At 33.9% G+C, this 18,699-nt stretch overlaps 1 protein-coding gene across 1 annotated transcript; it reads right to left on the reverse strand.

Annotated features, from left to right (window-relative positions):
* Positions 1-10,749: 10,749 nt before the first annotated feature.
* LOC125868465 (uncharacterized) lies at positions 10,750-13,209 on the reverse strand. Its single transcript, XM_049549105.1, has 3 exons — positions 12,980-13,209; positions 12,199-12,673; positions 10,750-11,547 (listed from the first exon to the last, which is right to left on the reverse strand). The coding sequence occupies exons 1-3, from the start codon at positions 13,207-13,209 to the stop codon at positions 10,750-10,752; spliced, it is 1,503 nt and encodes a 500-aa protein (XP_049405062.1).
* Between the last annotated feature and the right edge of the window lie 5,490 nt (positions 13,210-18,699).

Consider the following 18,699-nt stretch of genomic DNA (forward strand, 5'->3'; position numbering starts at 1 on the left):
TTTTAAGGGTGGTTTTGCAAAACCATTTTTTACACGTGACAATTATAATTCGGCCACGTCATTATTTTTTTTATAAAAAAAATCAAAATTTTGAACAAACATTTTGTTTTGTTATTGAATGTTACCATTATTTATTGCGAACTTGCTACCTCACACCAACACAGATAAACAATTTTGAAAAATATTTATAAACTGTCAATACGGTTGATAAGGGATTTTGGAGTAACGAGCAATTACTTTTGTGAAATTGAATTATAGGTTTGATGGTGAGATGAGATATGCCTGCAATTTTCTTTACCTTCAGTATGGCTTTGTAAGTTTCTTTAGTGCTCAATTTCTTACTTATATAGTGAAGATGTATGTGGACATTCATTGATGGTGATCGATATCAAATTGTTTTGGTCATGTAGATACGGTTTAAGATCGTTTCTCTATGTCCTTGGTACCTTTGCGTATGCGCTATCTCGGTGGTTGTTTGAACTTGGAGGTTCTACAATATGAAATTTACTTTGATTGTTGGATGACTTGTGTTTGTTCTTTGTGCCTGTTAGAGTGAGTTAGAGTTCCACATTGGTTGTGGAATAGTTTGCTTATATGAACTTGAGCAATTCTCTGCTTATGAGTGAGCTTTGAGATTTTTTGTGCTACTATTAATTTAAAGTAACTACTTGACAAGTTCTCCACATTAATTTTTATTTTCTCGGGACAATAATCTGAGAGAAAACAACAATATGATTTTCTGGTCTTCAACTATCTTAGGTTGTTACCATGGGAGCTTTGGTTTAGCGATATGAACACAACACGTGACAAGTTTGTTAGGCGCATGTCATGGTTCAAGCCCTGCTCCATGGTATTTGTGTTGGGAAGAGGATAGAGGGGCGGGTCAATACTCCTCAGAGTTTCAAACATGTGTGTCGACAGCACTCGGGCAGAATCCCACAGGGGAGAAAAATAAACTTAGATTGTGGAAATATTGTCATCAAACTCACCTTCTCCTACAACTAATTCAGTACCTTTTTCTTGGAATATGGTGCGATCTTCTAACCAAAATGGAATTGTTAATAATCTTTCACCTTCTTCTTTCTTCTCTATTCTTTTGAATTTAGTACCAGTCTTCATTCTTATTTACCAACACGGCAATGAATTTTATCGTCATTATCTAGAAGGTTTTACCTTGTTTGGCAGCCAACAATTTTACTTCCATGTTTAACTGTTTATGTAAGATTTTTAAGTCGAATCCGCTTGGTGTTTTCATGACTGTTAACCTTCTATTAATCTTGTGCATTTAGGTCGTTCTAAATTTTCTTTGCATTAATGCAGAGTGTTAATGGAGGACACGCTGAGGAGTGGAACTACTCTCGCTGTTGATCGCTATTCGTATTTAGGAGTAGCATTCTCATCTGCCAAGGGACTTGATATTGAATGGTGTAAGGTGACATCATGTCTTACTTCCTCAATATTGTTGTTTTGTCTCCTAGACAAGTTTCAGCAAGGTAAAATCACCCCACATCTATTTAAGAGTTAATATTATAACCTTTAAATCTACTTTTTTTTTAATTAGTAATAATAAAGTTTTAATTATAGATACTAATAGATTAGTTTTAATTTATAAATTAATTAATTATAATTTATTAAGTAATTATATAATATTATCATAATCAATAGGTGAGAGAAACAATAGTTAATTAATGAGAGAGAATCAAGCGTGCAGTTGGTAATTATCAATTACAATATTCAAAAGATTTTCTTAATTTACCATTATCAATTTCACGCCACCCCACGCCCACTCCCACATACCCACGTTTCTCTTACCACTATTATTATCCCTCTTTCAATTTCTTCATTGTTCATCTTCATACAAACAAAATCGACCGGTAATCTGGTCCACATTATCACAAATCCACTTTATTCGGTACACAAAGAAACCTTCATATCATGCCGAAAAATCACAAAGTTTCCCTTACACCTAGAAAGAGTCCAAGATTTGTCGAGGATGAATGTAATGTCTAAATAGTGCCTCCAAATTTTGATATTTTAACTCAAACTTCGTCATCCAAGGTGAATGCAACTCCAGTGAAGAAGGGTGTCACCCCTCCAAAGAAAAACCAAAACACAACAAAGAAAAAAGAACCAAAGAAAATATCCACTCCAAATCAAAAGGGGCAAAAAAGGAAGGGGCAAATAGTGGAATCTCCATTTGCATACATTGTTACACTTAAGTTTTCTAGATGGATACCAATTGGATACAACAATAACTAGTTTTAGCTTGGATTAATAGTATGAAATCTTAAATATATGTTGTATGATCCGCTAGATACCAATTGCATACATTGTTAGACTTAGTTTTTCCAATTGCATACATTGTTAGACTGAATTTTTCCAGTTGGATACAGAGTGGATACCAACAATAACCAGTTTTAGTTTGTGATTCTATATTTAAAAAACACAACATACACAAAGGAGAAAGTAGTACACATAATAAATGTTCTGAAATCAGAATACATTAAGTTAAAAGACCAAAAACATCAAAATATGTGTTTGTTACAATTAAACAATTAAATTAAAATATAAACAATTAAATTAAAATAAATAGTAAATGGTCAAATACCCTCTAATCTATATTCAGATTTTCAACTACACACTTATACTTCACGGGGGTCCTATTAACCCCCCATAAACTACTTAAAAATAAAACAAATAACCCCTTAAACTGTGATAACCAGCCATCTGCCTTATGGTGAAACACATGCGCTTGACACGTGTGTTTCACCAATTAATCTTTTTTTAAAAAGCTCTCTCTCCTTCTTCTTCATCCTTTCTTCTTCAATCTTTTTGCAATTCTAATATTTTTTCTTTGTGAAAGCTTGATTTGGGGGAAATACTAGGGGGATACATTGGGAGTCTTCTTCTATTTTTTTTTAACTTCCTCACAAGGTGAACTTGCAGGGCCTCCATATTTTTCACCATTGTCGTATGAGAAATCGTTGTCACCACCTCCACCTTTATCACCCACCTAATTTAACAACGATAATTCAACACCCTAACACATCTTTATCATCTTCATTTATAATATCTCCCTGTTGTCCATGATTTCCAACCCCATTAGTTTCATCATCTCCACCATTCTCATGATTTTTTTCCTCCTCTAATTCTTTCTATTAAAGATCTTTATCTAGGTTTTTAAAAACCATCACCTATCTCATCTATCAATAGGGGATTCAAATCTTTTCTCCCTAACTTCACAACTTGTTGCAGATCTTGCACCTTCAGCGATTTTTCTTTCAATTTTTTCACTTTCGTTTTACTTGATAAATCAATCATAGCATATCATAATTAAATAGTATAAATACTTGAAAAACATTCTTTAATTTGAATACTTTTGTTTTGATATTCCTATTTGATGATTGCTTTAATTTGTCTGAGAAAATTCGATGATGATGGCGGTGGGCGGTTAGGGATGAAAATAGTGGAAGAGTACCCTTGACTCTTGAAATAAACCCAAATCAATTTTTCTCAACTTTGATCCAAATTTTTTTGGGATGATATAAATATATGTAAATTTATCTACAGTTTATTTGGGTTGATTGATTTTGCAAGAGTATGACATAATTTCAAAAATTTGTTTGGAATCAACAATAATGAATTCGGTAAAAATGGCGGTGGCAACACCGAGATGGTGAATGATGGAGAGATTTAGTTTATATTGCTATGGAGAAGAAAGAACACAAATAAGAAAAATAAATAATTAAAAATACTTATATTTATTGAAAAGAGATTAAAAGTAAAGTTTTAGGAATAGTTTTTGATGCTCACTTTCTCAAAGAGAGTGAAATACACTCACATTGCCAACTAAACATTTAGGGAGGTAATAATTTCAGTTTTAAATAGTGTGCGGGGTGATATGACCCCCGTAAAATTAAAGTGTGTAGTTGAGAATCCGAATATACGTTGAGGGAGCATTTGGCCATTTTCTCTTAAAATAAACACAAATTATAACTAATTTTCAGCTAGATAATTTGAACATGTTTTTATGTTGTGTCACTCCCGACGACATGTGCTACATGTAACTTTAGACCTCTTAAATTTGACATAAGCAAACCCCTTCCAGCATTCAAGTTATGGTCTCCCTACCTTTCTGTTAAAATCAAGTGGCAATAACTTAAACTCCGATACATAACTTTGTATATCCCATGAGCTCTCACATGGGAGAGGTTCAACAGTAATTGCATATGTATCTTCAAATTTTTTCTTGCTATAAAAAGGAGAGCAATAATTCGATTCATGTAGTCTTCTATACCTAAAAACAACCATTGCATATAAACAAGACATCTCATCATGCTGAAATCACCCACAACTACATTTTCTGCTTCTTATGCACACTATGTACCAATTAGGTCCATCAATAACAATATGCAAAAATCGTGTTGATGGTATTACCTAAAAAAATAATTAGTTTTATATATAAAAATATCCAGATGTTGAACATAATAATTAAACAATTCATATCTTAGTGAAAACTCAACATTTTCTTAGAGCTTAAGATCAAATTTATTTGACAGATCTGTTCTAGTTTTTGTAGTCTCCTTATTGTGTTTTGGGATCCAGGTTTGAATTGTTATCCTCATAAATTCTAGAAGTGATACAATTGGGAGCCTCCTTGCTAACATGTTAGTGTTATTTAAGGATTCCGCTATGTTTGAAGTCATCATTCATGTTCATTTAACTTTTGAATGAGCCCTTGACCATTTACTATACCCAATATCGAATAAATAACCTCTTATCCTCGGTCGATCATATCTATTCATACCATCAACTTCTCAAATTCTTGAAGTGTGTATGCCTTTGCCATGGCAAAAAAAAAAAAGCTTCCTCAAATCTTCCACATTTCTATGAAAATTCTTTAGAACATTGCAACACAAATGCCAAATGCAAGCATAATGATCTAACCAAAAATATACTCTTGCAATTCCTTTCCATATGCTTTCATTCCTATCAGACATAAAACAAATTCTCTCTTTCTTCAAATGCGTCCTTAAATCTTTCAAAGAACCAGGTCCATGATGCATCATTTTCAAAATATACTATAGCGTACGAGGAAGTATGTGACCCGTTTCATTACAAAAAAATATACTTAGTTCATACACATCAAAACCAATTTATATACCAAATTATACTGTCATTTAAACAGCAAGATTTAAATCAAACCTCTTGGATCTATTGTGCTTGCAATCAAAATTGTCCCACCATATGCATCTTCAAGTCTGCCTCGTTAACAACAATTACTGGCCTACAATACTCCCATCCCCTAATAGATGCTTCCAACGCAACAAATGCATATAAAAATCTATCACCTTCTTTACTCTCCAAGCTTACAATAGAACTAGGATAGTTCTCTCCAAAATATAGAAATAACCTGAAAGTTTTGCATATGATTCAACTAGGTCTCCACGCAATATTTTTATTGTTTTTTCCTTAGTTCACCATGACTACTTGTATGTCAACAAAACAACATGTGATTTCAACATGTCTTTGTTGCAAATTGTCTTTGGATCGACAAACTTATCCAATATAGTAACAACTTCTATGTCAATTATTCCTTGACGCCTTGCATAAACTCTGTCCCTCACCGAACATGTGTGGTTCTCACAAAATTTACGGATCTTCAAAAGTCCACATTGATTCAAATTTCAAACTCGACGAATTCATCATCCATGAATAGTTTTCAGAAGGATACTTTAGGTAATAATTGTTTTATAATCAAACAAAGATTTTGTCAAATATTTGTATACCAATTTTATACACATAAGATACTAAAAAACAAATAAACAATCAAATTCTTACCAAGCAGAACTGGAACGTATGATAAGAAATTAAAAATTTTGGACTACTGCAAAGTGTCGCATCATCTCCATAAGCGTACTCTTTTTCTTTTTGTAAATTTGTTTCACAATAATCAACATATTTATAGTGTCGTTGATTATATCAGATCTTTCACTATCCAATTCATCAACATCTTCACCAGCATTCATTACGACCAACAAACTGAATTGTTCGAGCATAAATCAATTTGTTCGTGATGTTCCAAGAAAAAAATTGTGTCGCTCCACCATAACACCATATTTTGGATTATCAATAGCCTGATTATTCAATGTTAAGCACAATGAATATTTGATAAAGAAATCAACAGTTACTTTCTTTTGATCCAAGAACACTCGTACACCCACATCATTATGTATATGAATTGGTTGACATCGTTCACTAATAATGTACTTAATCTCAAGTTCATCAATAGTAGCGTCTACTCTTAGTTGCAAAGTTATCGCATTAACTAGACCATTATATAGGCTAGTAGAATCATAAATAATTCTCTCCATCTAGAAATCAACATACTTTCATGTTCTATCATAAATTTGTTGTCATAATCCATGATACCAAAGTATAAACAACTTTTATACACATTTTATACCAAATTCATTCAAATGAGTATACATTTTGATAAAATGTGTATAAAAATTGTTTCTACTTTGGTATCATGTAATTTCATGACAATAAATTTATGATAGAACATGAAAGTATATTGATTTCCAGATGGAGGAAATTATATATGATTCTACTATCCTATATAATAGTCTAGTTAATGCGATAACTTTGCAACTAGGAGTAGACACTACTGTTGATGAACTTGAGATTAAGTACATTGTGAGCGAACGTTGTCCACCAATTTGTATACATAATGATGTGGGTGTACGAGTGTTCTTGGATCAGAAGAAAATAACAGTTGATTTCTTTATCAAATATCCATGGTGTATAACATTGAAGAATCGGGCTACGGATAATCCAAAATATGTTGTTATGGTGGAGTGACCAAAAAAATTTGTTGGAACAAGACGAACAATTATTGATTTAAGCTCGAATAATGCAGTCTGTTTGGTCGGAATGAACGTTGATGAATGATTTGGTTGCTGTAAACGTGTTGATTGTTGTGAAACAAATTTACAAAAAATAAGAGTACACTTATGGAGGTGATGCGACACTTTGCAGTATTCCAAAAATTTTGAGTCCTTATAATACGTTCCAGTTCTTCTTGGTAAGAATTTAATTGTTTATCTATTTTTTGAGTATCTTATGTGTATAAAATTGGTATACAAATATTTGACATAATATTTGTTTGATTATAGAACAGTTATTACCTAAAGTATCCTTCCAAAAATTGTTCATGGATAATGAATTCCTCAAGTTTGAAATTTAAATCAATCTGGACTTTTCAAGATCCGCAAATTTTGTGGGAATCACACATGTTTGGTGAGTGACAAAGTTTATGCAAGACGTCAAGGAATAATTTACATAGTAGTTGTTATTATATTTGATAAGTTTGGCAATCCAAAGATAGTATACACCCCTAAGGATATTGCCAAGGACATGTTGAAATCACATGGTGTTTTGTTGACATACATGCAAACATGAAGAAAAAACAATAAAAATGTTGCATGGAGACCTAGCTTAATCATAGGCAAAAGTTCCAGGTTATTTCTACATTTTGGAGGAGAACTATCCTGGTTCTGTTGTAAGCTTGGAGAGTAAAGAAGGTGATAGATTTTTATATGCATTTGTTGTGTTAGAAGCATCTATTGGGGGATGGGAGTATTGTAGACCAGTAGTTGTTGTTGACGAGGCAGGCTTGAAAGGCGCATATGGTGGGACAATTCTGATTTCAAGCACACAATGGATCCAAGAGGTATGCTTTGAATCTTGTTGTTTATATGATAGTATAATAGTGACATATAAATTAGTTTCATGTGTATGAATTAAGTATATTTATTGTAATGAAACAAGTCACATACTTCCACTCGCGTACACTATAATAGATTTTGAAAATGATTCATCATGGACATGGTTCTTTAATTTGAAAGATTTAGGGATACATTTGAAAAAAGAGAGAATTTGTATTTTATGTCTGATAGGAATGAAATCATATGGAAGGGAACTGCAAGGGTATATCCTAGTTTAGATCATTATGCTTGCATTTGGCATTTGTGTTACAATGTTCTAATAATTTTCATAGAAATGTGGAAGATTTGAAGAAGTTTTTTTTTTTTTGCCATGGCAAAGGCATACACACTTCAAGAATTTGAGAAGTTGATATGAATAGATATGATCGACCGAGGATAAGAGGTTATTTATTCGATATTGGGTATAGTCAAGGGCTCATTCAAAAGTTAAACGAACATGGACGATGACTTCAAAATAACAGAATCCTTAAATAGCACTAACATGTTAGCAAGGAGGCTTCCAATTGTATCACTCTAGAATTTATGAGAATAACAATTCAAACATGGATCCCGAAACACAACGAGGATATCGCAAAAAAAAGAATGGATCTGACAAATAAATATGATCTTAAGCTCCAAGAAAATGTTGAGTTGTCATGAAAGTATGAATTGCTTATTTATTATGTTCAATACTTGGATATTTTAATATTTAAAATTAATTATTATTTTAGGTAATACCATCAACACAATTTTTGCATATTGTTATTGATGGACCTAAGCGGTACGTAGTGTGCTTAAGAAGCATGAAATATAGTTGTGGGCGATTTCAACTTGATGAGATGCCTTGCGAACATGCAATGGTTGTTCTTAGGTACAAAAGACTGCATGAATCAAATTATTGCTCTCCCTTTTATAGCAAGAAAATTTTTGAAGACGCTTATGCAATTCCTATTAAACCTCTCCCATGTGAGAGTACATGGGATTTATCAAGTTATGTGTCGGAGATTAAATTATTGCCACCTGATTTTAAAAGAAAGGTAGGGAGGCCACAACTTAAATGCTGGAAGGGGTTTGTTGATGTCAAATTTAAGAGGTCTAAAGTTACGTGTAACACTTGTCGTCGGGAGGGACACAATAGAAAGACATGTTCAAATTATCTTGTTGAAATTAGTTATAATTTGTGTTTAATTTAATTGTGACAAACACATGTTTTTGGTCTTTTAACTTAATGAATTCTGATTTCTGAACATTTATTATGCGTACTACTTACTCCTTTGTGTATGTAGTGTTTTTCAAATCTAGAATCACAAACTAAAACTGGTTAATGCTAGTATCCAACTGGAAAAATTAAGACAATGTATACAATTGGTATCCAACTGGAAAAATTAAGTCTAAACCATGTATGCAATTGGTATCTAGCTGATCATACAACATATATTTAAGATTTCAATCTATTAAGCAACTAGTTAATGTTATATCCAATTGGTATCCATCTGAAAAACTTGTGTAACAATGTATGCAGTTGGTATTCAACTAGAATTTCAAAACTAGATACTGTGGTATCCAATTGGTATATCATTAATGGGTCTCTAAGACCTGCGAAAATTTGTAGCATTGCGCGAGAAATACCAACGACAATCAGATTCCTCAAAGTCCTTTTTTCCTAATGCTTTCTGCATAACTTGTTTCAATTATTTTCTACTGCTATTGAATGTTACCATTATCTATTATCGCGTACTTGCTACCTCACACCAACACAAATAAACAATTTGAAAAATATTTATATTTAATTTAAAATTTTCTGGTATACTGTACTGTACTGTACTGTCAATAGGGTAGATCAGATCATGGGATTTTGGAGTAACAAGTAATTATTTTCATGAAATTGAATTATAGGTTTGATGGTGAGATGAGATATGTCTGTAATTTTCTTTACCTGCAGTAAGGCTTAGTAAGTTTTTTTAGCGCTCAATTTCTGACCATGGGCGAAGCTACCCTTGCCCGAGGGGTGTCAAGCGACACCCCTCCATCGGAAAATTATGTTGTCTAGGTAGGCTAAATTTTTATTTTATTACTATATATATTATAGTTGACACTCTTTAAAACAAGATGAAGAGTTAGCTCAGTGGTTGAGTGGCTGCAGAATATCTCCTTAATCTTTGGTCTTGAACATCAGGGGTTCGAACCTGGTTGGGATTTCTTATTCTTATAACTTCTTTGTTTTATTAAAATTAAGACTTCAAGAAGCGTCTTTTGTTTTAAAATTTTAGAAAACTGAAGCTTTTTTTTTTCGCCAATTTTTGAGCGATTGACTTAAATAAAGTTGACTTTACTATTTTATTTTTTAAAAGAAAAAATGTACTTTATAGATTAAACAAATCACTAATTTCAAAAATTAAAGGGTTTGAGGAGGAAGAGCCCAAAAAAATCGCTTTTGTTCGCTGCCTTCGATGTGACTCTTCGTCGGGCGTCGCCAAACGATTGTGATGATGTAATTATTTTTTGCTTTCATTAGTAAAATTTATTTTGTTAATTTTTCTGTGTACTTATTACTTTGTATTTTGACACCCCTCAATATAAATTCTGGCTCCGCCACTGTTTCTGACTTATACAGTGAAAATGTATGTGGATTTGGTCAATATCAAATTGTTTTGGTCATGTAGAAATGATTTAAGATCGTTTTTCTATGTCCTTGGTACCTTTGCATATACGCTATCTCGGTGCTTTGGACTTTGGAGGTTCTACACAGAGGCGTATCCAGGATCTCAAGAACATGGGGCACCATTATCTTCAAAATAGACAATTAATTCAATTATATAAATTTTACGGTGAGAACAAGTTGACGAGCAAGTAGGTAGTAGCAATCTTTATATAGTAATATATTAGCAAAAAAAAACAATTCACTTACAATTGTCCTCGACAAGTTTTCATATTTTGAAAACGGTCAATAATGGCATCATTACTTACATTTTTAAATATACTACGCTCTATATAGAAAATCATTCTTTATGTACTTCATTGATGAGAATGCTCTTTCCACGCTTGCGGTAGCAACAGGAATAATCAAATTTAGCTTCACAAGTAGATACACAAGTAACCAAGATTGATCTAGTTTTGTCTCTATCATCACTTTTGCAAGATCCTTGATTCCCTTCAAGTTGAGAAACTTGCTATCACACTTTTGAGCATAGACAATAAAATCATCAAGTTGAAAATTGAGTTCCCAAAGCTCTTTATCACCAAACTCACTTGGGTAGTACTCGGCTAGTTTCATTATCCTATCCTTGTGAAAATTAGCAAATGAATCAACCGGACTCAAATTAGCCATACCTAGGAGCAAGTCACTAGTCACCACATCAAAACGATTATTGAGTTCTTGAAGTGCCAAATCAATGACGGCATAAAATACTTCCACACGAAAGTGATGCAAATATGAAATATTGGACCTCTTACGCTTCGACTTCCCGTTAGAGTAGTCTTCATTCATTTTGGGAATTGGAATTCCATGTTTACCACAAAATAAGCTAACCTCATCCATCATAAAGTCCCATTCATCCTCTCTCATCATTTGCAATCGTTTCTTTGAAAGGTCAAGCAGTTCCATAGCATTAACGATATCTTGATCTTTCTTTTGTAAAATTTTATTCAACTCATTCGTCAATAGCAACACCTTAAACATCAAGTACAACATAAAGACAAATTCAAATTCATGAATCTTGCTCAAAAGATTTTCTGCCGCAAATCTATCAAGATGATATGGACAATCACGTTTCATATCCTTAAGCACATTAACAATTGAAGAAAAAAGAATCAGGAAATTGTCCAAGGTTTTAAAATGAGACNGTACAACATAAAGACAAATTCAAATTCATGAATCTTGCTCAAAAGATTTTCTGCCGCAAATCTATCAAGATGATATGGACAATCACGTTTCATATCCTTAAGCACATTAACAATTGAAGAAAAAAGAATCAGGAAATTGTCCAAGGTTTTAAAATGAGACCCCCAACGAGTATGACCCGGTCGTCGGAGGCCACGTTATTGATTCAAACCTTGCCCTGTATGAACTTCTCCAAATTTAAGCAACTCTTCCAACTTATCTTCTTGATGTTGTCGAAGTGAATCTCTGCATTTAAATGAAGCTCCAATTGTATTCAAAATATTAGTGAGAACATAAAAAAAAATTATCCACATCCGAATTCTTTTTGGAAAGACCTACAAGTGTCAATTGCAATTGGTGAGCAAAACAGTGAATAGAATATGCAGATGACGTATCTTGTAAAATCAAAGACTTGAGACCATTTATTTACCCTTGCATATTACTAGCCCCATCATAACCTTGACCACGTATTTTGGATGTACATAATGAGTGATCCAAAAGCAAAGAATAAATTGCCTTTTTTAATGATTGAGAAGATGTATCATTTACGTGGACAATACCCAAGAATCGCTCTATCACCATTCCACTTTTGTTGACATTTCTCAAAATTAGAGCCATTTGCTCCTTATGAGAAACATCCTTTGATTCATCAACTAATATTCCAAAATAATCACCGTCCAAGTCTTCAATGATAGCCTTAGTTGTTTCTTTAGCACAAGCCTCCACAATATATTTTTGAATTGTCGGACAAATCATCATATCATTTTGTGGAGCATTACCTAATATTACTCTTCCCACATCAAAACTTCTATCCCCATACCATTTCAAAAGTTCGAGAAAAGCACCCTTATATTCGGAACCTTCACTTTCATCATGTCCACGAAATGGAAATCCCGATGTCAAGAGAAATCTTGCTACATCAATTGAGGCATTTAAACGCATCCGATAATCACTTCTTGCCTTTTCACTTTGCTTGTCAAAAGAAGATTGGATCGATTGTCGTTGGTTTTTCAAATCTTGCATCCTATTGAAACATTTATGATGGATACTATTTACCTTACCAACATGTTTTTTGAATCTTTATAAAGCTTTGTTCCAACACCTAAAACCATCTCTTGTAAATGAATCTCCGGCATTTCCACGACTTTCAAGTTCATTCTTGAACAAATAACAACACAAACAAAATGTCTCGTCTGCTTTAATGCTATATTCCAACTATTGAGATCTTCTCTTAAACCAAGTTGGTCGAAATTGACGCATTTTATCTCCAAACTGAGTTTTAGGGAAGATATGATCAGCAGGTTGACATGGCTTTTTTTGAATGTAATACCTCCTTACCGCATCTCGAATATTAGGACCATAAGATGAAATAGGCATTCGATTTTTGGGATCTGCTTCAAGAGATTTAAAATCAAGCATATTATCCATATTTGAAAGTGGAAAAGAATTTGTATGTCTTTCAACTTCCGGAGCAACTTGTGAACTCACAAATGGTTGATTAGAGCTAGAACTTGGTTGGCCATCTTTTGGCTTTGGTAACTTGATGAGAAACTTATCCATTTGTGATTTGATGAATTGATTGTAAGAATTATTTTACCTACAAAATTAAATATTCACACTTCTATTCAATCTTATAAAAACAAAATAATTTTAAAAAAATATTAGCACAAATAACAAGTTTACTAATAAAAGAATCACAATTATTAGATAACTATTTAGAAATCAAGAAATTCTTATAAATTTAAATATTCAAGCAATCAAATAATGGAACCACTTCATAAATCAAGAAAAACATATAAAACAAATGAAGTACATTAATCAATAATTTTTTTTTTTAGATAACATACCTTGTTACTTGTTCTCAAATCTCACTTCTACTTCACCATGAACAACAAAGTGGAAATGTGGAATGAAGCCAAAAGAAGAACAATATGATGTCTTTACTCCTTTTTACCTTTTAGTTTAGGGCTTTGAAAAGTCAAAAGAAAAAGTTAAAATAAATAAATAAGAAAAACGTCTAAATAAAGAAGGAAAGGAGAAAAAGAAAGTAAAAAATATAATTTGACTTTATTGACACTTCTAGCTTAAGGTCTAGACATAGCTAATGCAACCTAAAAATATGGGTATTTGAACCTCTTTTTATTTATAAATTATTAAAAAGATCTATGAAAAGTAGCACATTTTGTTATATTAATTAAAAATTAAAAATTAAAAACGTGGATAGAAAAATTTGAACCACAAATCTATAAGTTTTGCACCCCCTATTTGTACTTACTTATCAATATACTAGAGTATTCTTTTTAACCTTGGGTTCACCAATACAAATTTAAAAAGATAATTAGAAAAATAGTAGTATTATATAGGGGTTAGGAAGGGGAGGATGGGTGCATATGAACCCCCTCCCCTTCATGTACATACGCCTCTGGTTCTACAATATGGAATTTACTTTGATTGTTTTATAACTTGTGTTTGTTCTTTGTCCCTGTTACAGTGAGTTAGAGTTCCACATTGGTTGTGGAATAGATTGGTGGTTTGCTTATATGGACTTGATCAATCCTCCCCTCATGAGTGAGCTTTGAGATTGAGTTAGACATGTCATATCTTTGCATGGTATCAACAGTGGAGGATCCACAATTTTATGGACATGTGTGCTCAATTCCTTTAACATAAAGTTGCTAGCCAAGAAAGCTTTATTTCTAAAAGCTTATAGTTAGTAAATGAAATACAATAAATAGGAAAGTGGAAAAACAATAAAGAAATATAAGTAAAAGGTCAGTAGTGAAAAGGTATAAATAGAAGAGTCCAAAAAACTATGAAGAAGTTTCAATTTGCTTTTTTTTTTTAACAAAAAAGATAGATTGTTACCCGGATTCAAACCCTCGCTGGAGGGCATTAGCCATCTTAGAATTCAACTTCAGAACCAAAGCATCCACGGAATGTTTTGGTTAATTGGTGCTCTCGCAGTATTTTCTATATACATATACAAAGTTTCCGTTGGGGTCAATGGGTGCTCGAGCATCCAGAACTCTATACGTGGGTTTGCCTCTGGGTATCAGAGTCAGGTCGATCCTGTTTGGCTCCCGCTTTGGGCTCCAATTGGTTGAGCGTGAATGGGGGTGTTAGAGCGGGTTAGAGTCTCACATTGATTGGGGAATGGGTTGTGGTTTGCTTATATGGACTTGGACAATCTTCTCCTAATGAGCTAACTTTTGAGGTTGAGTTAGACCAATGTGTCATATCTTTCCAGTCCCTTTACCATTTCTTTACCAATTGTGATTGGGCTACTTTACTTCTAGTATTATTGCATAAATGAACCTCTTACTAAAAAGTACTAGTTATTATCCAGCAATGTGTAACTGTATATACACTTGTGTCTATATCTAGATGTAAATTCATGTATCCATGTATGGATGCAGAACATGTAAATGAAAATACACATATTTTGCTTGAAATGACTTCCAGTAATAGCATATTGCATTATTATGTTCATGTTGTCCTGTACTTGTTAGCTGTGGTTTTAATGATTCTAAACTAAATGATGGGAATTCACAGGAGTAACTTATGGTTAAGACAACTTTGTTCTAAATACAGTTTTAGTTTCTTTCCCCAGAAAATTTGGTGCAATAGCGGCTCAGGGGTCACTGAAGTCTAGTTTGAGTTTGACCTTACCTTTTAAGCCTTGACCGAATATACATATGGAAAACAAAGAAACATCAGTTCAAGAGGTGCCTTAATTGTTTTTGTTAAAATGATCAGATGATACAAAATGTGGATACAGAATGTGGTGTCACAAAGTTAGTTAACAGAAACAGATAGTTAACAGAGAAGTTTGTTACAAGTTGTTAGGTTGTTAGGCTGACATATGCATTAGGTGCGTTAGTTAAGAACCTTCTAGATGCGTCTACAATTTTGTAATCTGTGTGTATAAAAGCATTGAGAATGCTTCACATTGTAAATAGATCATTATACAGATCAATAGAAAACTCTCTCTTCTTCTCTCTTTCTAATTCTCTGTTCATCTCTGTCTAGAAGAGCTTCAAGCTCAGAATTCTAACATGGTATCAGAGCACTCGATCCTAGCTAATTAGGAGCAGTATTATTACTCAGATTAGAGATACTTCAGCAAGGTAGTTGAAGATTGTAGCAATGCCGATTCCAAAGATAGATCAAAATGATCCTCTGTACATTGGCCAGTCAGATGCTTCAGGAGCTGTTTTGATTCCCATCAAGTTGACAGGATCAGAAAACTATGGGATCTGGAGTAGGTCAATGAGGATTGCTTTGTTAGGGAAGAGGAAGTATGGTTTTGTTACAGGAGCTTGCACCAGAGCTCTGTACAAAGATGAATTACATGAGCAGTGGGAAACTTGTAATGTAATCGTGTTATCCTGGATAATGAATACAGTTAGTGAAGATCTCTTAAGTGGAATTGTATATGCCACAAATGCTTTCTCAATTTGGGCTGATCTGAAGGAAAGGTTTGATAAGGTGAATCGCATGAGAATATACCAGCTACATAGAGAAATCACTACTCTGACTCAAGGTACAGATTCAGTATCTCTTTACTTTACAAAACTGAAGACTCTTTGGAATGAATATGATGTTGTAGTTCCCAGTCCTGGTTGTACATGTCCTCAGTCAAAGGATTATGTTGATCATATACAACAGTTGAGATTGACACAATTTTTGAGTGGTTTGAATGAGTCTTATGACCAAGCTCGTAGGCAGATCCTGCTCAAAGGAGCCACACCTACCATAAATCAAGCTTATGCTATGATCATAGAAGATGAGATTCAACATTCAAACTATGTAGCAAATGTCATTCAAAAACATGATCCAATGGCTATGAATGTGCATAAGAATCAAGGAAAGGAATATTACAAAGGAAGAAAGTGTGAGTTTTGTCATTTTACTGGTCATACCAAGGAGAATTGTTACAAGCTGATAGATTATCCTAATGGCTGGAAGAATAGAAGAAAGTCTAATAATCTGAGGAATGCATCAGGGGCCTCTTACAGTGGTGATGGTGGTAAGCAGTTTCCAGCTAACAATGTAAAAAATTCTGCAGGATCCTCACACTATGCAGGACAGCATTCAGCAAACCATGTTGCTGGTATTTTCCATTCACAGGAGGATTCAACCAGCTTTGATGAGGATAAGACTTTACACAAGGGACATGCATTCACCGACCAGGAGTATAAACAAATCATGGAGATGCTAAACAAAGATGTGAAGGAACCTAAGCAAGTCAACATGGCAGGTATTGCTACTACTTGTCTAATGTCAACTGGCTTTACACAAAATTGGATAGTGGATTCAGGTGCCTCTCATCATATTACAACAAACAGACACTTATTAACTAAGAGTTATAGCATAGATAAGACACAACAGAATCAGGTTCATCTACCAACAGGGGACAAAGTAGATATTAGTCATGTTGGTGAGGCATTGTTTTTTGACAACAACAGTGTTAAAAATGTCCTCTGTGTACCAAACTTCACGTTCAACCTCCTGTCAGTTTCACAGATCACAAGGGAGCTATCTTGTTTTGTATCTTTTTACCCTGACTTTTGTGTCTTCCAGGACCTCTACAGTGGCAAGGTCAAGGGGATTGGTAAAGAAGAAGGAGGGTTGTATGTTTTCAAGGGAGACACTACAATAGTACACAGACAGAAATCCATCTCTGGTCCTCCACTAGTGACTGCAGGAGCAATAATACAGGATGTTCACCTATGGCATAAAAGGCTTGGACATCCTTCTTCTCAAGTTTCAAGTTTTTTGAATTTAGTTCCAAAAAATCATAGTGACACTCAGTGTTCAGTTTGTCCATTGGCTAAGCAAACTAGACTTACTTTTCCTGTCAGTACTTCTAGAGCCTGTATGAGATTTGATATTGTACACATGGACCTCTGGGGTCCTTATAAGACCCCTACTATAGATAAGAAACATTACTTCTTAACCATTGTAGATGACTATAGCAGATTTGTATGGGTTTATCTGTTACAATTGAAATCTGAGACTGTTGTTGCTATCAAAATTTTCCTCAAAATGGTTAACACACAATTTGATTCTCATGTGAAAGTGGTCAGGTCAGACAATGGTACTGAGTTTTTTAACTCTCAATGTACAACTTTATTTCATGATTTAGGCATCTTGCATCAAAGCAGTTTTCCCCACACACCACAACAAAATGGTGTAGTAGAAAGAAGGCATAGACACATTCTGAATATTGCTAGAGCTATCAGATTTCAGTCACATTTGCCCATTAGGTTTTGGGGATTCTGTATCAAAGCTGCAGTGTATTTGCTGAATAGATTACCTTCTTCTGCCCTAGATAATGTGAGTCCTTATGAGATGTTTTATTCAAAATCCCCATCTCTATCTCACCTAAGGGTAATAGGATGCCTTGGTTATGTCACTGTATTGCCTAAAAGTGACAAGTTTGGAGAAAGAGCTGTTCCTGCTATTCTCATAGGTTATTCTGAACTGCAGAAAGGGTATATAATGTTGGATCTAAGATCAAACAAGTTATCTGTGAGTAGAGATGTGCATTTTGAAGAGGATGTGTTTCCTTTTACTACAACATTACCACAGACTGAGTTGTTTACTAGCTTTGTTGGTTCCCCTTTATTTCAAGCTGTTACTCACCCTGACCATGATGATGCAACTGAAAATATTGATGTTGAGGCTAATGGTGATGTTACTGACAATGCTGAGGCTACTGAGATTATATGTAATGATGATTCTTAGTTTTCAACTAATAGTTCTGTAGACATCAGACCTGATATATCTTCTTCTCCTCCTGTCATGCATACACCTATGGAACCTTCTATCAGAAAGACCTCCAGGCCCACTAAAGCACCAACCTGGTTGCAAGACTACGTCACTACTGGCAGGAAGCAAAGCAGTACTAGACATCCCTTGGCCAACTTTCTTAGCTATGAGAAGTTAACCTCCTGTTATAGGAGTTATTTGTGTAAAGTGTCTGACTATATGGAGCCTAAGAACTTCAAACAGGCAGCCAAGGATGACAGGTGGATTCTTGCCATG

This window comes from Solanum stenotomum, chromosome 6 (genome assembly GCF_019186545.1).
Source record: "Solanum stenotomum isolate F172 chromosome 6, ASM1918654v1, whole genome shotgun sequence".
NCBI classification, from domain to species: Eukaryota; Viridiplantae; Streptophyta; class Magnoliopsida; order Solanales; family Solanaceae; genus Solanum; species Solanum stenotomum.